Here is a 26,546-nt window from a genome sequence, read left to right on the forward strand (position 1 = left end):
GAATACATTCTTTAAAATGTTAATTTTTTTACAGTTTTCGTGAAATCTTTGTGTTTATCCATTATTCCGTCTAAATATTTTTTGGAAATTACATGTAACGTCCGCATACTGATCTATACTGGTCTGTGATAATTTTATAATTTTGTGCTAGACCACTGACAGCCGAATCTTAAGTCTTGGCCAATTTCAACCCTTACAATGCCATCATTTGTACGTTGGCAACTGAAAAGCATTTGGCTTGAAATGAGAATCAAATTGGTGATGAGAGTTTGACTTGAGAAACAAACTGTTCTTTTTTGTTAACATTTAGTTGACGTCTTTAAGCTGGCCTTTTCACTGTTTACCCAATCAGAAATTGAGTCTGAGAGGCGGAGCTGACAGGAGTAAAGCCGCCAATGATGTCGTGTACGCGTAATGTTATCTCATTTTTGATTGGCTGAGAAACTAGTTTGGAAAACCGAATAAACATATTTCGAAACCTTTATAGAATCCTGGGGTTCTTACCATCTCATTAACAAAAAATCCCGAAAATTTCGGTTGGAAAACAAAGGGAACTCAACAGTTATTGTCCGGAAAATCCGTTCGAAAATTGTGAACCACGTTTTAAGATAGTCCTGTGATTCCACAGTCAGGGGAATAAGTGCCAGTTTTGGCAAATCTTCGTTGAAGCACTCGAAGGATTTCCGAATCATTTCATCCAATCAAAAAACTAGCGCGAGCGCTCACGAGTATGTACTCCGAAAGCCGTCGCGCGTATAAATACGTCATGTTGCTTAGCAACTTCTGGGACGAAAACCGCGGGCTCAGTCACTTCTCGCCATCAACTGGCACTTGTTTTCCCTGACTGTCCGGTTGATACGATCCATCGGAGAATTCTGTTCTATTTGTTTATTTCTTCCGTTTCCAGTCTCCTATCAAGGGAAAACAATAACCAGAAACTGAATTATTAATTATATTTTTTATATTAAATAAATAAATAAAATAAAATAAATAAGAAATCTTTATTTCGCCCATTAAAATGCATAACAAACGTTACAGTACAAATCGTAAAAATCGCGCAATTTACATATAACGTTTTCTAAGATATCACACTATATTGCATAGAGTGTTTTCATGGCAGCCATGTTGGAGGAGTCAAACAATAAAATATGTTTGCATAAAAAATGATTTTTATTTTTTCCCAAAGGAAAATCATTTTATTGTTTCGCTCCTCCAATATGGCCGCCATGAACACACTCCATAAATTTATTTTTCTTTATTGTCTTGTATTGCGTTTTTCCTGTTTATAACATGTACTCTAATTGGTGGCACTACTCGATTTGAATTATTCCCACCAATTTTACCAAGAATCCTTTTAAATTCGGTTTTAAAGTCACGATTGAAAAATGCATACACGATTGGATTCGCAGCGCTGTTAACACCGACCATATAGGAATAGAGCTGGTAAATTTGACGAGGGAAAATGTACTGGCCAGTAAACATTTCTGTGGTGTCAACAACTAACAGAGGAAGCCAACAAAATACATAAACAACCACAACGGCGAATAAAAGTTTAGTTACGTTCAAATCTTTTGCTGAAATCCTTGGAGAATTGTCTTGTCTGTGATTCAGATTTGCATTGTGATTCCGAATCGTTCGAAAAATTCTAAAATAACTGAAAGCGATTGTATTGAAGGTAAAGATCGCAAATGTTATGTTTACAGCAAGTCCTTCCGCAAGACTCACTTGATCGAGGTCGTAAATACAGCAAAATTTGCCAGGATGATAGCTGAAGACTCCCTTCACTAGAAAATAAACCGGCCAGGCCAAAGCGATCAGCCAGGCAAGTAGCAAAGACATCAAGACGGGCTTCACTTTAAAATAAGCTCTGTACTGGTTGGGGCGCACAACTTTAAAATAACGATTTACAGAAGTTAATGTCAGGATCAGAATCGATGCTGATCCAAGAGTTGTCGCCGTGTAACCGTGATACGCACATGAGACTTCGTTGAAAGGCCAGCGGCCCGCGATCAAGACGCTAAGAGACAGCGGCATTACAAGAATTGACATGAGCAGATCTGTCAGTGCTAAGGCCGTGACGTAGTAGTTTGGCGTAGTGCGCAGTCGCGGATTGCACTTTACTGCCCATAGAACCAAAGAGTTGCCTAGAAACGCGGTCAGCATGACGAAAACCAGTGGAAAGCTTTCCAGCGCGGTTCGTAGGGGTCCTCTTTGAGCAATAACGAGCGCCATTCGTAAGGCCTCATTTCTGTTACCATCGTGATTAAGCATTGTGCTGTTGGTTTTTTTGTTGTTCGCTGTTGGAGTACTTTTGGACTGTGGAGCTATAAAGAAGAGGGTCACGTGATTAATAGCAGGCTGTTTGACTATCAGCATTCCATCGTAAGAAAAAAGATGGCGGCTGTACATTTTACCACAATACCTTGCGAACCTAACATAGCCAATAGGAACATGGAAAGCCACATTTTTTCCCGAAATTTGTCCCTGAACTAACAACAATGCGTATGCCAGGTTTGAAGATTTTAGAACTTATGTGTGCGTTGTTATAAGCGTTTTAGGTTTTTAGTGCGCTAAAAATTATGGGTAAATGTACCAGTCGCCATCTTTTTGCCTGCAGTGGATTAAATTTGCATTTTTAATTAGAGCTTACCGATTTTTGCATACGTTTACAGCTTAGTACGCCGGTACTAAAGGTCGGCACGCACTACGGGACTTGTCGCAGGGACTTGCCTCGGGGACCAGTCCCCTTGTGTGTACTCGTATTTTGCATCGAATTTCTAGTCGTATAGGACCACATTTTTGGTCCCTGCGACTAGTCCCACTTATTAAGCTGGTTTGATTTCTGGGACTAGTCGCAGGGACCAATAGCCCCACAAGTCGGTCAATTTTCTAGTGTACACACTAAGGGATAAGCCCCTGCGACTATTCCCTGCGATTAGTTCCCTAGTGTGTGCCTAGCTTTGCCGGTGTAGTTTTATTCAAAAGACGACTTAAACAACATTTTTATTTTTCTTTAATCAGCACTGAATAGTTTTCGTGAATGCAGTTACCCAAACGAATTACATTACTTACCAAAAAATTTTGATGTAAAAATTCCAGACGTTTTATTTTGGACGTTTAATTTTCCGACACTTTAATTTCTACCTAATTGCGGACAAGTTTAGGACAAAAATTTCGGTCACTGCTGAAACATAGTAAAAACCAATTTACGCCTACGAACACGAATTAGACTGAAACAACATCTGTGAAAATGATAGTTTTACTGTGCCCTCAAGGTTTTACAGATACACCGACGTGAAAATAATGCAAATTCTGTCTGAACCGTTACGTAACTGCATAATGTTTTCATAAAAATTTTTCTTTTCCGGTGATAAAAAAGAACAAGCATATCCTAATCCGAGTTCTAGTTCTATCGAGTTCTATCGTGCATATCGTCCTTTAATACATGTGATAGCGTCACCCGAGATAGTACATACCTTAAAGTTTTATACAGTACTGTAAATATTTCGGGCGATTAAAATTTCGAACGCTTAAGAATTTCGAACGGTTTTAGTTTCGGACACTTTTTTGTCCGAAATCAAAATCGTCTATAACGTATACGTCAAAAATAGGGTATTGTTAAACAGCTGAGAAAATCCAGGAATCTTCCCTGCCTCTCTGAAATGTAAACATCTGAAAACCAGTGTCGATAACTACACTCTGTCTTCCATTTAGATCTTAGCATCCTTCAAATTTGATCAGTATATTTTGAGTCAAAAGATTTCCATATGCGACGACAAAATCTGCATGTTAGTTGCATGCATGTTTGCACCTTGTAAGTTTTGCCATCCAACGTTAAAGAATTAGAAATCGAGAAGAGTAGCTTAACGAGAGTAATACTCACCGTAAATGCGAGTGTTTGTGACCGTTGATGGTTGACTACTAATATGATTATATGCTCTTAACTGTAACCCAGTTTTAGCAATACAGAACAAAAATATGTACACCTTTTAAACTGCAGTGGTAATTTCACATCCCAAGACAAATTAACGAGGACTTAGCTTTCCCCAGATTGCTTTCTCTGTAATCGAAATCTTCACAGCAGAAATGTTCCGTAAAATACACGTTGTGCAGTAATAGGCTCGGAAACGATTTTTATAATCCACCTGTCCCTTGGTAAAATAAAATTCCATATTTTATTAAAAACTGATCTTTTTGAAAGCGAAAAATCATCAAAGCTATAATTAAACTGGCTTTTAATTAAAGGCGCAGCACGATCTCTTTCAGGGCTGAGAACGAAATTGTTTGGATTGAGAATTAAATGGTTACAAACCGTTCCATGAAAATCTAAAATTAGTATCCTTTTTTTCGACTTTTTTTGCTTGTTTACAAGCAAAAAGAAGAAGAATAGCGTTTACCTGGGCTAAAATCTGAACCGGAAGGGATTGCATTCTTGTTAACTCTCAAGGGACTGTTTTAATTTCTCTAGGGAATACTTTCCGCTGTGGGTGATCAAAGCGCGTGACTTGTAAAGTGTCACTCTATAGTTGTGCTTCAGCACTTCCGTTCTTGTAGAAAAAACGTGACTTGTCAAATTTACAAACATTATGTAAGAATCAAAAACGTGAGTAGCCCAATCTTACGTCAAATAACCAATTAAGGATGTAAGGGGTTCAGCGCTTGAAGGCAGCGAAGTTTAAAACGATTAAGAACGCAATTTTTACTAGTACAAGTCTTTAGGCGCTAATATTAATTTAACCTAAAATCACATAGCGAAAACAAAGACCGCTTGGACATGTCCAAGCTATTTAAAACTACCACTACGTCAGACCCATGTCACGCGATCTCTCGCTTGTAGCTATAAATAATCATTCACCTATTTTCAGTTTGAATACTCTGCGCTCTGTTTGTGTGAAATATTTATTGTTGTGTTACTCAAGCGTTTGGCTCGGAGCGAGTACAAGTCGTACAATTTACCCGGAACGTGTTAAATATTGCAAAACAACGACTTATTTTCTGGATATCCCAATTTTTGTTTTGAGTTTACGGTATTTTGAGAATCGAAACGTTATCGAAACGTAAGTTGCAAGCTCAGCAAGAATGTGTCAAAGCACGGGATACACGTCATCGCGCCAGGGGAATTACCAAAAGCTTGTCGGAAGACGCTAAACGGAGAAACACAATGGGATAGCCTTTATAGTCTACTCTTTATTTTGGCGTGATTTGGCTTTAGTTTAAATGAACTGGTTTGGGTTATTTTATTGAACATTCGGAACAAAATAAATATTTGCATGCGTAAGCAGGCATTTTTCCGGCTAGGCATGTGGTTTTAAAAAGCAAAAGATGACGTGGTAAAGGAAATTCATGTCACGTTCACTCCGTGACTAACGCAAAAACGACTTGTGTGTTTCTCAAGTGACTGCTTTTCTAAAGATTTTACTGTGCGGCGCCGTGCCTTTAATTTAGCCAAAGCACTGAAAGAGGTCAGGAGGTCAAATATTACCCGCACGAACACACTAAAACGTTGCTAATAGTTAACCAAAGGGAACTCATTTCGTGACAATTGATTATTTCTGCTGAGTTGCACAATTTAGAATTGCAACATCATCTAGCAAAGCGCACTATTACTAAAAATAGATTTCGCCACATGATACCCCCCCCCCCCCCCTGCGTGAGTCGGACAACAATTTTAGTTTTGGCAAAGGCTTTGTATGGAGGGGACGCATTCTTGATAAGAAAAAAAAGGGCGAGAAAGGCACAATTTGAGGCCGAGATTCTCGAAAGGCTCGAAAAATGATAGATTTCAAACATTTTTGCTTTAGTAAGTGAAAAACAGATTGAAGGTATCCAAAAAATGGCCCAAAATTGAATTTATTAGTCGAAGATCCGGTAATGACACCTTGATTTCCACTGCAAAATTATTCAGGCTGCCGAGAAATTTAAGCGGCGGATAGCGAATTACTATCGAATTATATAATTGCGAAGGATAGCACTTGTATGTTTGCTTCATTTAGGCACCGGAAAGATCGTCGGTTGCAAGAAGTTCAGAATTCTTCCCGAATTTGACGGCACTGATCGCCGGCCATCCGATCTGTTTCGACACATGATAGATAGAGGGCGAAAATATTATGCTGTTTGACAAACCTTTTGTTTCAAACCACGGTTTAAGCTTTCTACGTTGCACAGGTAAGGCTTTCCGAAGTCCGAGCCAATCTGGCCATGGTTTTGTCAACAATCGCTAAATATGCCTCCAAAGTGCCCGCCAACCATACATTGCTCTTACAGAGCGGTTTGTTTGTCCGAATTTTGACTTACACCGGGGGTCAAATTCTGTGACGTCATTAGTGCGCTTCGCTAATTGCAACATCATTAAATGTGTTAAGTGATATTTATAAGTGTTTTTGTAGCCTGTTGTGAAATTACTTCCGGTGGAAGCAGTAAACGTTAAACATTTCTTCCGTTCAGAAGTTAATGCATCGCCATTAGAAAAATAAACAGCAACTGTTTTGCTGGAAATGTAGTCGTTAGAAATGGGATGTGTAGCCGTAAGGTAAAGAATAACGAGGAGAAGCGGCTTTTGGTAATATCCAAACGAAAATTTACTTCTCAATGTGGGGTTAAGATTGCGTGACGAGACAAAAGGTAACTCTGTCGTGCGTAACCTAACCTGCGATCAGGCGTTATTTTTCTGCATTAAGCCGAGTAGAAATCTTTCTAACTCGAAAGGAAACAACTATTTCGATTAAACATGTTAAAGGCAAACGTCAAAGTTTACCTTTTTTAACCAAGCCAAAGTATATGAGTCGCAAAGCACCCAGCCGTCGCGACTGACAAGTACAGCATTTACTCCGCGAAAATAAAAAAATGCTTGAACTGAAAGACGTTTGAATTCTTCCATGATATGTTCGAACAACAATGCCCAGGATAAACCTTCTACTCATACTAACTTCATGCAAAAAAAGTCGATATCTCGAAGAGATCTTTGATTTTGTTCGCCGCCTCCTTTGTCCACCCCTGGTCCACGTGATCCGAAATCAATATTTCCCAGTCTCCTTAGCCTGCAATGTAATCCATCCGTGCGGAAAAAAATGGGACCTGCTACATTTACCCATAATTCTTAGCGCACGTAAACCCTGCGGAAACGAATCGAACATAAAAGTTTTAAAATTTTCAAATCTAGCATGCGCGATGTTGCTCAGAGACAAAGTTTTTTTAAAAAAACTATGGTTTTCTATTTGCCTGTTGGCGTTGTTAGGTTTGCAAGGTTTTTGAGGCAAACAAGTCGAAGAAACAAGCGCCATCTTTTCTTGATTTTCAGAAAACAAGGGAGGCTTGGGTGAAAGTCCAAGATGGCGGCCAGTGACGAAAACGAAATCATCCAGCGGACGCCTCCACTGTACTTGCTATAGGCTACCATCTGCTTCCAAATTTATCGTCACGGGCACTGTCTTTTTCGTTTAAGATTATTTGTTTTGTTTTAGGGCTTTCCACAAGTTGCTCAAGTTTCCCATAATTTTCTATAATTTCTCAAAAAGTTGCTCGGAAGTTGCTGCAAAAAAAACAAAAAAGTTGCTTCTGATAATAAAAGTTGCTCGAACGTTGCTCCAAAAAATCCAAAACGCTGCTTCTAATCAAGAGAATTTCTCTAAATATATACTAATTTCCCTTTGAGGGTAAGATTTCTAAGCAATTTTCTGCAATTTTACAGCAAAAGAAGTATCTAATCGTGAAGATATCGATGGCGTCATGTTTCCTGACGAGTTTTGTAATGTTTTAATGCAGAATGAGCCGAAAGTTAAAACGATCTTCAGATGTTCCTCGAAAATCTCAAACTTCGCAAATCTTCGGAAACGTTCGTATGGCCTTTGAACAACACTCAAATAATCTTCGGAGATCTTTGGTCTGGAAATTGCTCAAAATGCAACAAGTTGCTCGAGAGGAAGAAGGTTGCTCGAAGGGGAAAAAGTTGCTTGAAATATGAAAAGTTGCCAAAAAGTTGCCGAGCCTTCTGGTTTTCCATCATTTTCCCATTCACTTTTCATTTCATCGTCTTTCATCCAAATATGGTATATCCACATTGCGTCATACTGCTGTTGTACGCATGTACTTTTCCAGTCGGTTGCCAATATGGCGGCTCGGCGGAGTGGAAGTTTGTTACTTCAGAGATGTATTTTCTGTTCAAGAGAAACCCTAAAACGGAATCGTAACTTCAGTGTGCATAGCTTTTCAAGGATAGGGAATAATTTGCTTGTTGCGTCAAGTAGAGGTGGAATATTCTTTGCTTCGGGTAAGAATCAGCTGACAAGTTTGTGTTGAGTATTTTTATAGCGATCTCGCTTACTAATTTTTTTTGTCCTTTTCAACTTTTGTGTATTTCCAGCGCCAGCACGGAAGATTAACCCTTCGTTTATTGGAGCTATCTCTTGCCATGGTCGGGAATTTCACACATCAGGTTAGTAAATAAATGTAATCTTCGGAAATTCTCTCCACGAACGATCGGTATGTGAGTTCCACGTGTTGTCGATGGACCACTTAAAATTACGCAAGTTAAAAATATAAATTATCTTTTGTACATAGGCTGCATGCATCTTCGTTAGTTGTTCTTTAGATCTACATATAAATTTACAATCCAGCCTAATTTGTGATCATTTAGTAGAAAAGGCTCCCGAAAACTGCCTACCTAAAGTTTTATACTTGCATTTCTTATGTAAGCTTCATGTAAAAATATGTTAGGATAAAGTTATCAAATTTTTATGTTGTTGAATTTTTTATCTACAGATCCAACCCACAGAAAAGATTTCTACAAAATTCTCGGAGTATCACCCAGTGCTGACCAAAAAGAAATTAAAAAAGCGTATTTTGATGTGAGTTCAGTATTTTCTTACAGGTGGCATCCTTAGTGGGACATTCCTTTCTTTTTCTTCACCCTCTCCCCTTCCCCCTAAGGCGTGGTTCCGAAACCCTGTTGTTGTTTTTCTTGTTGCTGTTGTTTTTCCAGCAAGCTTCTGACAGCCCAAATTTTTTGTTGGCATCCTTTGAAAATATTTTTCCAACAATCCTTTGCTGTCATCTTAATTTGGAAAAAGTCCTACACCCCTCGTATTCCCTCTAGAAAGGGGGTTCAGAAAAAAATTTAATGCCCCCCATTTTTAGCTGTTCCATTTTACACAGTCAGATCTTATTACAAATTAATAGGCCATTTCCGAGTTACCCTTTGCCTCTGTAGTTAAGTATAATATTTGTAGTAAGTATGTAATATGTAATTAATTAGGGAGGGCCACATTGTAAACTACTGGGCCACCAGTAAACTATGTTACCCTCATTAAATAAAGTCTTATTATTATTATTATTATTATTATTATTATTATTATTATTATTATTATTATTATTGTTGTTTCAAAACGAGTCTACGTGCGAAACCATTCGTATGAAAATGAGTTTCATCTACAGGTCCATTTTCATGCAAATCAATTTCATTTTCATTTGAATAGTTTCGCACATAGACCCGTTTTGAAACAGAGGCAAAGGGTAACTCGGAAATGGCCTATTCAGACATATCAATGATCTATTTCCATATTAAAGTGGTTGCTTCCTTGCTTCTTTAAATAATTAGCCATGTTGTTCATTAAAAATTCTTGTTCCTCATTTCAGTTAGCTAAAAAATACCACCCCGACACAAACAAAAGTGCTGGTGCTGCGGAAAAGTTCCAAGAAATAAGTGAAGCATATGAGGTACATTATTAAATTTGTTCTCTTTGATGCTGAACAGACAGCAGGGCGCAATTGTTTCAAATAGGGGAGGTTCCTCAATACAAGTAGTTGCAAGCAACTTGGCAATTTCTGCTCATTGGTGATCAGGGATGTAGCTAAGAAAACACTAAGCCAGTTCATCAACAAGCCCAGCTAGCGTTTCTGCCTTGGCAGCTCTAAAAATTTAATGTTTACCTAAGTCTTTGGTTTCATGTGAAATTTTGGTTGGATTTCAGTTCTTTTTCAGCCGGTGAAATTAACCGGCAACCGGCCCTTAGCGACTACCCTGGGTGATTTGTGTGACCAGTCTGTTTGAATATTTTGGTATTGTGGGTTGAAATTACAAGAGATGACATTTGCATATTTAACCCAGTTTGCAGGGGGTTTGAAACCCAGTTTGGACCAAATTGGAACACTCGATAAGGCATTTTTTCCTATCATGGAAGGCTTCATTTTTCAATTTTCCCTGAACATGTATTGTAAGTAGTTTGAGTCATAACCCTTGTTAATTCACCTTGATGGAACTTAGCCAATTTTGTGCAAATTGTCTGCCTTAACAATTGTACTTTACAGTGGGATACTTTTTTTCTTGAAACCTCAATTCTTTGACCCTCCTGATAACTCAAATTGAAAGGCATTTTGCTTGACTTTGTTTCTCTCAGTGGAACACTACAACTGTCAGTGCCCCCAATTTCCTGAGACAAAAATTTTTCGTTTCCCTTGAAGCTAAAAAAATCAGGATTCTGTGGTATTTTAGGCATTAGCTGATTTTATGTTTTTAGTAACATATTTCAATCATATTTTAAAGTGTCTTAGTGATGACAACAAAAGAAGATCATATGATAATTTTGGAACAGCAGATTTTGGAGGAGCTGCAGGTACAGTTTCTTACTGGGCTAACTGAAGCTTGGTCATTTTTATATAACATAATAATAATAATAATAATAATAATAATAATAATAATAATAATAATAATAGCTTTTATTTATACACGATAAATATTGCAGCATAATAGCTGATGTGGTCGTGTCTTATGAAAATAATAATAAATTAAGAAATCAATAAACTACGCTAAATCATTAAAGTCCCTAGTATCCAACAGATTTAAAAATAGGGCCCCAATGGGTCCATGTGTTTTGCTGCTAGAGCAAAGTCTTAGGGAACATGTTGATGAAAGACAAGTGAGTCGAGATTGAAATCCAACGTCTTTTATTGTCTGTCACTTGTGTGCAGGTTAATAATTGCACTATATTGTAGTCACTTTGTGTTAATTCAATCCTGATAATTTTACTGATCAAAATTCAGAAATTATAAATAATCGCACGCGCACCGGCGTACAACAACAGAAAGACGGCGTTGAACGTAACGCAAAGTTCATTTTGAAAGCGAAAGTTTACAAATAATTATTATCATTCGTCAGTCATCCCTTCACGCATGAACACTCGTCGAATTTCAGTGTCTTCACAACAAGATCGGAAGATCGATAAGGACCAATTTTTGATTCTGCGAAAGTTCGTTTTCTTAAAGTTTTAGAAATTTGTGAAGTTGGAGGATTCACTGAGGACTGCGTAGCCGAAGATGCAGTGGCTCGCTGGACATCAAATTCTATTTTTCACGGCGTTTAATTAATCTTCACAAAATAAACATGTGGCGCCAGCGCGTCTGGCAGTCAAAAATTCATTTTTCAAAAAACTTTCCCTTTCCAGCTATTTTAGCGGGGCTTATACTATAGTACCTACCTGTCAGTCGTAGAAAAGCTGAAATTTAAGGATGAACTGTTTATTAAATGAAGACCGTATTATTTTTTAATAACTAGTAAACAAACTGGTCGCCACGCATTTAAACACGAACTGACGAATGTTGCATCTGATGCAGTGAATCTGGTGAATGAGAACTTCCTTTAATATTTCTTTGTTTTCGACGGTGTGAACCACTGAATAAGTTTCTTTCCCATTGTGATGTTACTAGTATTAATTCGTTTCTAGCTGTCTTTTATATAGCTCGAATACAGCTACAATTAGCGGTGCAGCCTACCAGCATGGTATATTCCTTTCCAGCTGTCTTTGCGTGACAAGTTACACGTTCATACATTTTATTTTAAAATATGAAGTTCAGAGTTAATACAGTACTAGTATGCTGTAGACAGTGTAGACAAGGTGAGGGTAAGTTTATTTTCAAAGCGAAAGTTTACAAACTGTGCACTAACCGGTCCTTTGGAGAAAATATTTATGACCTTCGGCGAGGTTCCAAGTCTTCGCTCTTTTCGTAAATGATGAAAACTGCAGAATAATTTTCTCATAAAACTGGAGTGGTCGCGCCACAGTTTGTTTTCTTTCCCAATGCGATATACTTTTAAATCGGTTTTCTGTTTTCCAACGTGTCCAACGTGGTTTGCGTTCGAATACTTTGGCCCATAACTTCGAATGCGATCAGCGCTACGGTTCATTGGTTTCGATTTTGTTTGTTCATGGATTTGATTGACATCGGTAGTTCAGATTTCTCCTCTGTTACGGCACTTACACCTTACGGCACTTACACCTTACACCTTACGGCACAAACTTCAGCTCTCAATGTGTTTTGCTTGCAGCCATTGCGGCTGCAGCAAAACACAAAAACCATGTTCTATTAATGAACTTTTGAAACCCGCCAAAATAACATAGACGTAGACAGACATAGGTCTACATAGTCTATTTGACCACAGAGAACTAAGGAGCCATAGCTTGGTCTTGTGAAATAAAAGGGTTTAATGATTTACATGATTTTCTTTGACTGCTTAATGTAATACATTCAAAAGCTTGGTTCAAAATGTTTGCTAATTAACAATTACTATCAGCTGGTAGAAACCTCGAGCTTGCCGTCTAATTATTAAATAGAAGGCACCTGTGTAGGCAATCAGATCGCGTGTTTTGCCAATAGACGGCCACTGGATTATGCTAATAAATGTTAGAAACACCAGATGTTTTGAGGGTTCTCCCTCTTCTTTAGTGGATACATGCCTTGATAAACATTTACTAGGGCACATTTAAACCATTTTTTTTTTCAACTATGATGCTACACAGTTTTATCTAGATTTCCATCTGCTTAATGTACTGCAACTGGATACTAAAGTTTTTTGGGTACATTTAAAAAGTCCACTGCAGAACGCAAAGCTCTCTAGAGATTTTATGAAGAGTGCAAACAGTATATCAGCGAAGACGTGTACTTGCTTCCTGGATTGAGGGATGGCTAATAATGGATTTGTGCTTCTTAGGTGGTAACCCATTTGGTGGTGGCAGTCCATTTGGACAAAATGTTAATGCAGAAGAAATCTTCAGAAGTTTCTTTGGTGGGCGAGACAGTCCCTTTGGCTTTCAGTCAGCAGCGGGAGGGTTTGGAGAATATGAACAAGTTCAACAGGTATTATAAAAACATGTAGCTATTGAAAAGTTCATTTAAAAAATATTGTGAATCAATGTTGATCTGCTGTTCAGATGTACCTTAACAATATTATTCAGTTTTCGAGGGTTCGAGTCAGGGTTCGAGTCCCGGCAAGCCTGATTTTTTCAGGCTTATTTTCACAACTGCTTAAGTTGTGTTCATAACTGCGAGGATCTTCTCTTCATTTATTCTTCATCCGCAGTTCAAATATATGATTTCATATATTCATTATTTCATCTTTCCCGGGTATATTACGAACCAATTTAATGACCAGCTCCCAGTTGGCTTGTTAGCTCAATTGGTTAGAGCGCTACACCGGTATCGCACAGGTCAGGGTTAAGTCCCGGCAAGCCTGATTTTTTCAGGCTTGTTAACTGCTTAAGTCGTGTTCATAACTGCAAGGATCTTCTCTTCATTTATTCTTCATCCGCAGTTCAAATATATGATTTCATATATTCATTATTTCATCTTCATCTTTCCCGGGTATATTACGAACCAATTTAATGACCAGCTCCCAGTTGGCTTGTTAGCTCAATTGGTTAGAGCGCTGCACCGGTATCGCACAGGTCAGGGTTAAGTCCCGGCAAGCCTGATTTTTTCAGGCTTGTTAACTGCTTAAGTCGTGTTCATAACTGCAAGGATCTTCTCTTCATTTATTCTTCATCCGCAGTTCAAATATATGATTTCATATATTCATTATTTCATCTTCATCTTTCCCGGGTATATTACGAACCAATTTAATGACCAGCTCCCAGTTGGCTTGTTAGCTCAATTGGTTAGAGCGCTGCACCGGTATCGCAGAGGTCAGGGTTTGAGTCCCGACAATCCTGATTTTTTCAGGCTTGTTAACTGCTTAAGTCGTGTTCATAACTGCAAGGATCTTCTCTTTATTTATTACTCAAACTGTTAGTGACAACTTACGGTAATTTTATGATTATTGAAGAGTATCATTTTGTGATACTTGGAGAATTTGTTCAACTTTTCTTTTTCTTTGTCATAAACAACAGTTCTTTTCAGAACTGCATGCTCTCACCAAGATGATCACACAATACAAACAACATTTCTTTTATTACATAAACTGCTTTCTTTTTTTCACCACCTTTAAAATTATTTTTTCGTGACGTAATGTTTAATAAAATAATGAGCAGCAGTGTTTTATCAAGTTTAAAACACGAGGCGCAGCCGAGTGTTTTAGACTTGAAAAAACACAAACTGCGAATTTATTGAACGGCTAGAAAATCTTCTGATGTAGATCAACTCATTCTTGCACTAATATTTCGATTTGGGGCGTTTTTGGCCTAGAAAAAAGGAGGTAAAGTTTAGCCGTGTCTTTATCAGATATAAAGACACTCATTAAACATTATTTTCTTTTGTATTTTCTTTATGAATTATTAATGAGTTTTTTAATTATGTAATAAAGTAGTTCTACCTTCTCTTGCATCAAGTGATCAAGCTTTCCCTAATGAAACTTACATGTATGATTATTTTAAATTACAAGGAATCTCATGTCATGCCTAAGTGAAAGTTTTTCTGCTTTTTTTTCCAGCATGTTTTAAACCTGTCTTTCATGGACGCTGCTAAGGGTTGTAACAAAGACATTACAACAAGAACACGAGTGATATGTAATCGATGTAATGGCAAGCGAGCAGAGCCTGGCACAACTTATTCTCAATGTTCTACTTGTAAAGGAACTGGAGAGGTAGGTTGTGGTGCGACAATTCTTTCTTTTGTACAGGGTTTGTACGCGCCTTGAAAACCCTTGAATTTCAGGAGTTCGATTTCAAGGCCTTGAAAGTACCGGTACTTAAAATTGGTTTTCGGTCCTTGAAAGTCCTTGATTTTTTTTATTGAACATCAAAACAGAAGGTTTCAAGGTTAGGAGAAGACTGCCAAAATAAGCGATTTTTTTAGTTCTTCAGCAAGCACATCAACATCACAACAGACTGGAAATCGTTGATTTGGGATAAATTTCATGAAAAAAAGTCCTTGAAATTTCCAAGAAGGGTCCTGAAAGTCATTGAAAAGTCCTTGAATTTTTGGCCTGAAAAAGTGTATAAACCCTGTTTGTAGCATTTTTATTAGTAAATAAAATCTTGGTTGCACTATTGGTGTCTTAGGACTGCGTTGTTGAGATGATAACGATGATTATGATGATGATGATGATGGGTGAAGGTTTATTTTTATGTATAGCTTAAGAAGTCTCTTTGCTAGCCTAACTAATACAGTATTTCACCCTTTTAAACCACTTGAAGTGAATCTGCTTCTTGTATTGTTCAATTGAGTGTTGACAAGCCAAAGTTTTTTTGGTACCACAAAAGTGTCCGTAATTCTGTAATACCGAGACTCCATAATAGTAGGAGTCATTTGCAGTCAAACCTTTCTAACTTTAGCCAGTGATCTGGATTTTGTCCGTAATAACGAGTGTCCATAATAGGGGGGTGTCCGCAAGGCGAGAGTTGATTGTACTGCGCATTGTACGCACCTCAGAAGTTAGAAACTTTGATAATAACCTGAGAACTATTTTGTGATATAAGACCTTCTGGTTAGATAACTTATGAGCTATAATTATGCAGTAATGAATCGATCAAACTTGTTCAAACTCTTGTAGGAAACAGTGAACACTGGCTTCTTCCACATGCGATCAACATGTCGGCGTTGTGGTGGACAAGGTGTCATCATAAGCACGCCGTGTAAGAAGTGTCGGGGAAAAGGAAGTGTACATGAGACCAAAACAATAACCATCCCAATTCCAGCAGGTATCACTACAGTAAATCAATTTTGTCGGCTACTCTGTTAATATTAATGTAAATTAATTTATTTTTATATGTTTTTAATTATTAAGCATTACCTTTACCAGTAGTTATTTATTTTATCCATTTAATTTATAAATTGTTAGTGCCCCAATTAGCGCCATAGCGCTAGAACGCATTTGGCACTCTAAAGGGACACTGTACAAGCTTACTTCAAAAATTCAAGAGCCTAAACACGTTGGAAACTCTCAAAAAGTGATCCAGTGTTGTTAAAAATTTCCATGCTAGTGTACTGAATCTTTAATTTATGTGATGCCATCAAAAATTTAAGATCTCAACTTGAAAAAGTCAGGCTGATTTTTTCAAGTTTTGCCCTTGTGGTCTGGAAAAACAGCCAAAACTTACAACTTCTTCCTTCTTCCTTCAATAACAATAGTATTTACTGTAGTCGCCGTTTTTTTTCTTACTTTATATCTTTAGCTCGATGTTCTTGGCATATTTTATGTACCAGCTACATGTATATTGTCTTGCCAATTTTAGTATTTTTTTCGTGCAAAGCAGAAAAATTCTTATGACAGTGTTGCTTTAATAAAGTTACTTACTTACACCATAGACGTACATCTATATGCCCTGTGCTCCATGGAGAGGCCATGCATTAAGAGAGACACTTGTCGTGTAATCATTATACAAAATGGTCATGAGAATTCAGGAAATAATTAGTCACAAAAAAGAAGTTGTTAGCCTCAAAAAGTCAGAAATAGGGTATTTTTGACATCTTTTGACATTGCTGTGGCAACAAAATTAATGTTGACATCACAGCAACATAAATTAGTTCATTCAAGGCGCGTTTACACAACAGAAAATTGGTGCGGACCACACCAATTTTGTAGAGAAACAGTCAAATCAAAACGGGGCCATAGGCGCCTATGGCCCCGTTTTGATTTGACTGTTTCCCTACAAAAGTGGTTAGGTCCGGACTATTTTATTCTATTTTTTATGACGGGTCCGTACCCAAATTTCTCTGCCATGTAAATGCGCCTTCATTGTAAAACCTATATAAATCGGTACTGATACTAATTCCTTTAACATTAACAGGGATGTAGCTAAGAAAACACTAAGCCGGCTCATCAACAAGCCCAGCTGGCTTTTCTGGCCTTAGCAGCTCTCTTTGTTTTCATGTGAAATTTCAGCCAGATTTAAGTTCTATTTCAGCCGGTTAATTTAGCCAGCAGCCGGCCATTAGCGACATCCCTTCATTAATGGTTTAGCTGTGACAGAAAACCAAAAACTCCCAACTAGTTCTATGGCAAATGTATGAAGACCAGTTAAGGGAATTAATATGTTGATGTTGTGGCTCAAGAGGCTAATACACTGAAGGTTCAACTATAATTTTGGCAGCTACCTTAACAAGTCATTTCAAAATTCACTTAGATTTTTCTTTGCATTATTTAAATTTATTATAATTTCAATTTTTATCTTTTCCGTAACTGTCAGGAGTTGAAGATGGGCAGACTGTTCGAGTGCCAGTGGAAGCTGGAGAAATATTTGTAACATTTAAGGTTTGTTAAAATTTTGCCAATTGTGAACTTCTGCTTCAATTTTCAGTAATGATAAATAAATTGCAGTTTACTTAAATGTACAGTACAGTAGTACAGTAAAAACCCGCGTATAAGAACAAGTGGATTAAGAACACCCAGGCCTGATTTTAGGAAATAAAGTACCATTTATATAAGAACACATTCAGCCTGAAAAATGAAAGTTGTTCTTATATGGAGAAATATCAAAGATCAACACTACTTTTCATTGCACACATAATAGTTCCACCCCGATTACAGTACAGTATTGCCTTGATTTATCAATTTTATTAAAATTAAAATACAATTGTGTGCATATATATTGATTTCATCTATTGGTAGCCTAGTATGTTCCTTATTTTAAGACACTTTTTTTTAAGAACACTTAAAAACACTTACAGGCTGATTTTGCAGATTATAACCCTTTATATAAGAACCAAATCAGCCTGAACCGCCAAAATAGGTGTTCTTATACGCGGGTTTTTAGTGTATGTTCAAGTTATTTTTATTTGATGACCTGTTCAAGAAATGCCTAGGAGGCACAGGCTTCATCTGCTCGGGACAATTAGTTTTTTGTGTTTTTTTTCTCCTTTCCTTCTTTTTTTGTTAAAAAACATCATTTACAGTACCGCCCGAAACTACTTACCCATTAGCATGCAGCGAAACCTCATCCTTGCCGTGCGGTTGTTCCGCGAATTCACTGGAAATGTCGTAGGTTAACCTCTGATTCTAAACAAGTTGTTTAATTTTCATGCCGCTCTTGTTGAATGTAATAAATTTGATATAACTTGATGACTTCTTGTTTGAAATTTAACTTGTTGTAAGAGGAGATTCTTATTAATTTTGTCCGTCTGATTTCAGGTCAGTGAGAGTAAAATATTTGAACGAGATGGTCCGAATGTTAGTTCTACAGTCACCATAAGCTTTACTCAGGTAAGATATCTTTATTGTCAGACTTCTGGGGCAATATACTTGTTATTAATAATGAGAAAGAGTTCTACCTGTTGGCAACATTGTTGGTTCACATTTTGCAGAATCAGTGACCAAAATCTTACAAGTTGTACTCCATTAATTTATGAATACTTCATTACTTGTTGAATTCTATGATTTTGAAAGCAAAGGAGTTTTGAGTTACAAAAGATTTGTGCAATATTTCAAGAGATAATGAGTCCATCCACTTCGGTGTTAGGGATAATAATGGGTTTAGGCACACAACAGTCATATGCAATGCACGCTCGCAGTTCCCACGAAAACTGCCGCTTGTAAATGTTTAAGATCTTCTTAATCCTCCACTTTTAGCCAAAATGTAAATACAGTCAATAAAAAGTTAAGATTTGTACACCGCATACGCATAGAAGGTATTACCCAAACTTCTGAGCAAAATTAAACTGAGAAAAATAAACACACTTAAATTTTGAAGACATGTTTTGGATACTCCGTATTATGCTGTATTGCATGGCACATCCTTACTGCGTAGAATTATACGCATAATTAGTGTGCGCACATAAACAAAATGGCGACTTTTTTTATTCGGCTAAGTCTGCAAGAAAAATTAATGGTCTCTTTCTCGTAAACGAGTATGGTGACCTATCAATTTTTTTCTTAGATTTTGGGTGTAGCGATCAAGTTCTTTCTGTAAAACAAAAACAGATCAATTCCCATGTTTAAAAAATGAATTATCACTGGAAATGTGTACTTTTCCAGTACTCACAGGGGAATAATTAAGGAATTATGTGGTATATACAAGGTCTTCCTGCTCCTAAACGAACATGGGGACCCCACTTTTTTATTTCAAAATTTAAGTCCCCTTAAGGTAATCAACAAGTAGGCAACGTTTGTTTGAAAATCTATGTTCAGTTCTATTTCGGGGCAATGACCTTAAGGTCATTACCCTGAAATAGAACTGAACACAGATTTTTAACCAGGGTTTATTTTCTCGTGATGGTTGATTGTCAACATGATTGTTTCACAGGCAATTCTTGGTGGCACGATACGTGCTCCTGGTATCCATGGAGAGGTCGAACTCAAGGTAAGTAAAGTAAAATCCGTCAACAAATGACTTCATGTGCAATGATTCTATTATTCTTGAGCTCAGCTTACAGTGCTGAAAAAAAGAGAGTAATTTCATTACAATGAGACTATAGAAGGTGTTTATAATTTGGATACTGTAGAAATAAGAATTGTGCCATCTCGCCTCTCAGTAAAAGACCACCAGAAAGTTATGTCTGTTTCGGTACTTCCCCAGTATTCCTAGCTGTTATGTATAATTGTCCGGCCACCAAAAGTTAAAGTTTTGAAGTTTTTCCTTTGTAATCACTACTAGCAATCCTCTCTAGAGTAGCCTGCATAGCAAGGGGTCCTGGACGAATGCATATTTTTCCACGTTTTGTCACGTCAAAATTGGGGCGAGGGCAAAGAAACAGGGGAGCCCAAATTAAGGACGTTCTTCCTGAATTTTCGTGCGCCCAAAATGCGGTAACTCTTGCTACGCAGGCTATCTTCAGAGGTTATGGCTCATCCCACAAGTTTGCTTACACGCGTTACAGAAATCAATAATTCCATTGTTGTTTGTTGTTACGATACCCGCTTTGCACATAATTACTAATCTCCTGACACGTTGTTTTGTCTCAGATTCCTCCTGGAACCCAGTCTCATCAGAAAATCCGTCTGTCAGGGCGTGGCATCCCAAGATTAAATGGAATGGGCAAAGGAGACCATTTTGTCAATTTTAAAATACACATACCCAAGTAAGTCTCGTTAGTATGAGTAACACATTATTTTGCAGGTAGCTGTACACATGATAAAATTACTTTTGTTAGCGGCTACTAATTTTAGCCATTTTTTCTGAAGATCTAGCCACTATTTAATTTAGTTATTTTCTGAATTTTTTTTTAAAAAAAATCGGTATCGTGTAAACCAGTTTTTAATGAATAGAGTAACATATAGCTAAGAGTCTGAGATGGAAATAAATGTTCAGTAAAAGAACAAACTCACTTGAAATTGAATGAACATTTGCATTGCCAGAAAAAAGCAACGTTACTGGCAACCATTTTGTAAAGAACTTTTCAAGTCGACTATATTTAATTTCGGTTTCCTTTGGGGAGGGAGCCAGGGTAGGAGGCAGGGGGTACTAAGATTTACCGAGTGTCAAACTTGACCGACACAAATTTTAGCGAGTACTTAGTTTAACGATTTTCCCCCAATTGGCTGAAATTGCTAAAATTAGTAGCGGTTAACAATTATAACCTTAAGGTATACTATGAAGGATGTTCATGTCATCAACAACCCGATATTTGGTAGTGTGTAAGTTAATGTCTTATATTCATACTCAGATACCTAAATGACAAGCAAAAGGCGCTAGTATTGGCATATGCCGAAATAGAAGACGAAGTTAACGGAACAGTCAATGGCGTCGATAAGTCCGCAAAAGGTGAGTTGGTCCTTTGTTGATTAAAGCACAATTTTTCACGCAAAACTAAACTGAAAATTATTTATTAATTCATCTATCCATCTCATAGATGAGCCAACTAGCCAATCCTGGCAGGCTTTTGAAACACCCACTGGTTCAAATGCCTCGAAAAAGATCGACCTTGAAGAGGTCGTCAAAAAGAAGCGGCCTCTGGGTCGGTTTATGCCTGATGGGACGTGGGACGATGAAGACCCAGAGGCTAAAGCTCGTCATGCAAGACAACAGTTCTTGAAGATCATGGCGGTCACTTGCTTCACTGCCGCAACATACATGTTTTTGCACTTAGTGTTTTTTGGCGTTGAAGCCTCGGAGTACGTGCAGCTTGAACATTTAGGAAATGGAAGTGGCAGTGATACAGATAGATAACACTGTAGTTAATTTAGTAAGGTATTAAATTTAGTCTTGCCGAGGAGGAATTGAGGAGTCAGGAAGTTTGCGAGTGACAAAGTGTTGAAAAAAAAATCGGTGTTAAAGTTCATTCACTACCTCCATGAATGTTTCCCACCTTCGCTTGTACCGTCATTTGGTCACGCAACGCCTTTTCCCAAGTGGGAAATGGCGTTGCGTGACGTTATTTGAACATCACGTGTAACGTTGCGTGACGTTGTTTGACGTCACGCAACGCTATTCACTGCGTGGCGACCCAAATGACGGTTTAGCGAAGGAGAAGACCCATCAAAAATTGCCCTACACCAAGTCACTAACTCTGCTTTTTGACTCTTCAATTTTTCCAAGGTACGAAGACGGCTGCCGAAGATGACAGCGGGTTACTTGGACGCTTGAAAAAAGTGTTTTGTAGCGAAGAGGACGAGAGCGATGAAGATAAAGATAACAGGCGACAGGGGAAGGCGTGACATCATACTGGTCCCTTAAAATTGTCGTGTAATGTGCACGAACTGTACGCTGTTATATAGAATTCTTCCCTTTTGCCGACCACAATTAAACTTAAGGGGTTAGGTTTTGTAAAAAGGGGGTGAAGACTTTTTCCATTTTGTGTGTGAGCAAAAATCTCCATTAAAGGTCAACATTTTCAGTGAAAAGATAAAACTGAGAAGGGGACCTATATAATTTCTTATATTTAAAAATCTAAAGCGCTACCTTCAAGTGTAAATTTTTAAACCATTTTCTTTTAATAAATGATTTGTTGTAGTGTCCTTGGTTTGTAATTTTATCTGTAACTGTTTCACATTTCTCAGGCCTTATCTTTTTCTAAACTGTGTGTAATACAGCGCTGAAACTCCTCAGATACCATGTGGGTTTTCTTTTTTACCGCTAGAATATTAAAAGTGACCTAATTTTATTATAAATTGCTGTGTTTGATTTTGTGTTGTCTTTTCAATAATTACAAATATACACCTTGTTTCCGAATATCGTTAATTTGTTCTTTTTATTTTTGCTTCATTGGAATACAATGTAAATAAGGCACCATCGTGTTGGCCGGAATTACATTTTATACGACACGTCGTAGAGGGCGATCTTGACGCGCAAAGAACTCCCTGGCAAATCTTTTCAGTGGAAATATTGCAGCATGAACATTGAAAAAAAAAAACATTGCTTAATGAAGTAGACACTACGGCGTAGAAGCTGTTTTCAGCAGGACCTCTATTGTTTCAATATTTAAATTTTTCCAAAGGTGCACCATATTCGATGGTTTAACATATAATTCGAGCGGATATTTTGCGAGTTGCGTAGTAGTTGCCCTGCTCTGCAGTGTCTGCCTCGTCCCCATTTTGGCGCCGGTCGGCCGGACGGTAAAATGCGAGAGGGAATAATAATAAACATTATGGGAGCGCGAGGTTGATGGTTAGGGAGCTAGCCGCGGAGCGCCTCCGTTTTCCCGTCCGCATCAGGCCCACAACGCCAAGCGAACCGTGTCCGACAGTCCCACAACACCAAAGTGAACGGTACACTTCCAAGGAGGAGGACGCCTGGGACGAGGCAGCTACCGTGTAATAACGAATTGCATATTTTGGGCGTGCTTTGCCCTAAAATGGTAAAATGGCGCTGTTTACGTGGTTTCACTCCTCCTTGTGCGCAAGTGCCAAAGGCAAACCTTTATTGGATCGGCTAATATTAGCATTTTATTCAAACAATAGAGTCCACCTTCGAAAGTTGGGTTGCTTGGTCGCTACTCCGTGGCTCATAGGCCGTTTTACAGATATCGACTTTGCCCCCTTCGCATCCTACAATATATAGTTTTTTCTTTTATTATGGTAATTGCAGAATTATCACAATAAAAGAGTAAATCATTTCAATGAGCGTTATAGGATGCGAAGGGAGCAAAATAATTATGGCCGCCGTAGCCGTAAAACGGCCTATTAGCTGATTTCTGTTGTTTAAATATTCATGCATAAAAATTGTTTGCGCCTTAGATGTTGGTTATGATAAAGTGTCAAGTGGTAATTGTTTAGGTAGTCCTTTATTGTTCTATCATTGTTCCATCATTTAGGTGTGACTGACAGTTACACCCAATAGATACGTGGTAACCACCCCTCTTGTGTGCAAACAATTAGCTGGGAAGTCGTCATTTTAGCGGAAATTAAAATGAACATATAAACAATAGGAATTGGATAATGAGCTACCGAGTAGAGTAAAGTTGGAACCCTATTGTTTTAATCTGAATATTAGCCGATCTAAAGGTGTCGGAGTTTGACACTTGCACACAACATTCTCGACCCAAAGCAATTCTCTTTTGCGCATGACTGACGGCGAGAAGAACTTGTCGCCGTCAGTCACGTTCAAACGACAAGAGCTCTGGGGTCGAGAATGTTGCAAACAAGAGACACGTGGAGACAGTTCTTCTTGTGCGCAGGTCTCGGGGTCACACCTTTCTTTGATCAGCTAACATTTGCATTTCATACCAAATTGGCCAGCTACTTGGTCGCTTCTCCGTGGCTCATTAACCGATTTCTATTGTTTGAATATTCATGCCTGAACAACTCATACAAAAAGAGGATTTTCCAAAACATTGTTTGCGCGTCAGAATGACTCTGTGTGATCAAATGTTTATTGTGTGAAAGTCTCAAGTTTACGCGTATTTTAGATCGGCTTATCTCTGCATCTGAATATCTCAGTATTAAAACAAGAGGGCTCTACCTCAAAATGGTCAGTTTCTCAGGTAGACATCTATTGTTCTACCATTTAAATATTCAAATGGCCATAGAGCGGTTTTCAATTGTGTCGAAAGTAAAATTGCGTTTGCTTTGGTTTTGCATTTCTGCGCTTAGTGATTGGCTTAAAAATCTCGCGCAACTTTCTCAGCCAATCAGGAGTAAAACCAAAACCAATCGTGACTCGCTCGCGCACGTTTTTCCGCGCTTCGTGCCAGCTACATGTATTAGCTTCGAGTTTTGATTGGTTTACTGGATTGTCTGTGTCCTTTGTGATTGGCCTGAGCATGAGCAATAGGATAAGTGGAGTTTTTTCTAAATTAAAAGCCAATATGTTACCACTAAAATCTTTTCTTTACTACTCTGTTTACTACTTTGGTTGTTCGATCGCAACACATGGGTAACCAGGCTTTTATTCAACCGAGAAGACCTGGATGCTAAATTAATTTTCATTTGGTGTTACGGCGAATAATAAAAACACTGGGTAGGAAAAACTTTTATTGTTGCTAGGAGATTTTGGTTTTTGGCCAATCACTAAACCGAACAAACAATGGGTATTGTTCTTTAATTTCGTGTTAAGCTCGTAAGATCAACGAGCACTCTCAATCCCCTAGTGAGGTATAAAAAGGCGACAAACTTGGGCCTTTCCCCACATGGACGAAGAAAGGTTTGGCAACCGGAAATGCATTTGGTTTATTTTGGAGGTGTCCGCAACTCAACGGTGGAAATGTAAATTTCGAATAGTTTTGTGGTCGTTGTCGTTATTTTTGAAGGCTTTCGCTATGGAGTTATCTTAAATTGCCTAAACAAGCAACGAGTGACTTTTTACCGGTGCAGCACGAACGGGAAAACACAGGCGTCGAACTCTATACGTGTGTTTGTGTGGTCACAACTTACAAATATGAATATTCAAATCTATTCACTAATTGTTGTTGTGAATATTTAAGCTTCGAAAAATCGGCTTTTACGACTGAGTTTTTGAAATAAAATAAATAAGAAAAATTTCCGCATAGGTTGAGTTAGGTTTTATGCAGGTTTTTTTGACGAATTTAAGCTTGTAAGAGCGCTTCTTTGTTTAATGTTTTCGACTCGTATATATAATACAATTATTTACATGCGGCGTGCAATTTATTATCGTCGGAGAATCCACTACTGTTTCTGGAATGTAACCGATAACTCACTACTTCTCTCAACATTAGAACGTTAGATTATGACAGTAAAATAAAGAAAGTAGTAAGAGCGGGAGAGCCCGTATTATTTCAATTTACTTCAAAGGTGACGTTAATAGTTCTTAGCTCCAATTCATAGTCGCAAAATTCAACCATTTAATATAATTAAGCAAGACTCCAACGACTTCGGGTAAACCCATGTTCACCTCATCCCACTCCCTGTGTGAATGAATGGTTTCCTTTGTATGACCCCCAGGTGGGCCACCTTTACATTCCTTATAAGGAAAATGGCCACCTTTGGATCTTACGAGCTTCACACGAAAGAAGGGATTATCTTCCTACCCATGGTATTATACACATAGTCCCAAATGCAAATTAGCTTAGTGGTCCACATGTAGGTATACCTACCCCCAAAGGCATGAGATGGTGCTTATTTTCGGGGAGTGGCCAGGGGCACTCCAAATGCAAATTAGTTTAGCATCCAGGTCTTCTCAGTTGAATAAAAGCCTGGCTACCTATGTATTGTGATCGAACAACGAAAGTAGTAAACACAGTAGTAAAGAAAATTCTTTAGTGGTAAGATATTGGCTTTTACCTTAGAAGAACTCCACTTATCCTATAGCTCATGGCCTGAGTAATTACTTTGGTTTTGGTTTAACGACACTCAATTGAAAACTGCTCTAGAAGCCGATGTAAAATAGGTGTAACTTTCACAGTTGCACATTATATAGGTGTAATACCCCTTCTAGCACAAAAACACTTTATTGGGAAATCCCCCTTGAGCGGAAATATCAAGGCATGAATATTGAAACAATAGGAATTGGATAATGAGTTAGAGAATATTCCAGACTATATATCTGCCTATACATCTAACGACCATCTGCCTCGTCCCTAGCCTGAATTTCAGACATCCCTCTGTGCTCGCCTCCTCGCCAGAAGAGACGTCTGAACACATTTGGCTCTAATGCCGTCCGGTGACGTCACTACCCGAAAACCGGGTAGTGATTCTGATTGGTTGATTTAAAAATATTTTGCATAATTATGTGAAATTATGACTGAATTTTACCGCGCGAGGATTGTAATTTGAAAACGTTTGCAAAGAGTTTCGAAAGAGTTCACCTTCCCAGAAATGAATTTATTCGTCATTTACTTTGAGTTTATTACTTTATTAGTTTACCTACGGATGAAGAATAGTAATGGAAACCGGTAGGTTTTAAGTTGGCGGCATTCGTCGCTCCGACATGCAGTGTTTTGCCAAATTTTTACGTAAGCTTACTAGTATTCTTTTGTTGTCAACAAAGCCGCTCGACGCTTATTTCCTGCAGCCT

General features: G+C 38.0%; 3 protein-coding genes across 4 annotated transcripts in view; 2 read left to right on the top strand and 1 right to left on the bottom strand.

The window, feature by feature from the left end:
- The window catches only part of LOC144653604 (NTF2-related export protein 2-like), a 218,990-nt gene that overhangs the window by 37,997 nt on the left and 154,447 nt on the right, over positions 1–26,546 (top strand). The window lies entirely within an intron of this gene.
- On the bottom strand, positions 1,014–2,271 carry LOC144655358 (trace amine-associated receptor 1-like). Its single transcript, XM_078515596.1, has one exon. It carries the CDS (start codon positions 2,269–2,271, stop codon positions 1,246–1,248), a length of 1,026 nt encoding a protein of 341 aa, XP_078371722.1. The 3' UTR covers positions 1,014–1,245.
- Positions 8,088–21,895, top strand: LOC144653512 (dnaJ homolog subfamily A member 3, mitochondrial-like). Of its 2 annotated transcripts, none has more exons than XM_078513506.1 (14): positions 8,088–8,266; positions 8,360–8,431; positions 8,758–8,843; positions 9,631–9,711; positions 10,538–10,607; positions 12,980–13,125; positions 14,693–14,845; positions 15,755–15,902; positions 17,391–17,455; positions 18,332–18,403; positions 19,443–19,499; positions 20,102–20,217; positions 20,803–20,900; positions 21,675–21,895. In XM_078513506.1, the coding sequence occupies exons 1-14, from the start codon at positions 8,107–8,109 to the stop codon at positions 21,791–21,793; spliced, it is 1,443 nt and encodes a 480-aa protein (XP_078369632.1). In that variant the 5' UTR covers positions 8,088–8,106; the 3' UTR covers positions 21,794–21,895. The 2 variants fall into 2 exon arrangements, with proteins under 2 accessions (XP_078369632.1, XP_078369631.1); XM_078513505.1 differs by having other exon boundaries at positions 20,989–21,811.

This window comes from Oculina patagonica, chromosome 5 (genome assembly GCF_052425735.1).
Source record: "Oculina patagonica isolate OP01 chromosome 5, crgOcupat, whole genome shotgun sequence".
Classification (NCBI taxonomy): Eukaryota; Metazoa; Cnidaria; class Anthozoa; order Scleractinia; family Oculinidae; genus Oculina; species Oculina patagonica.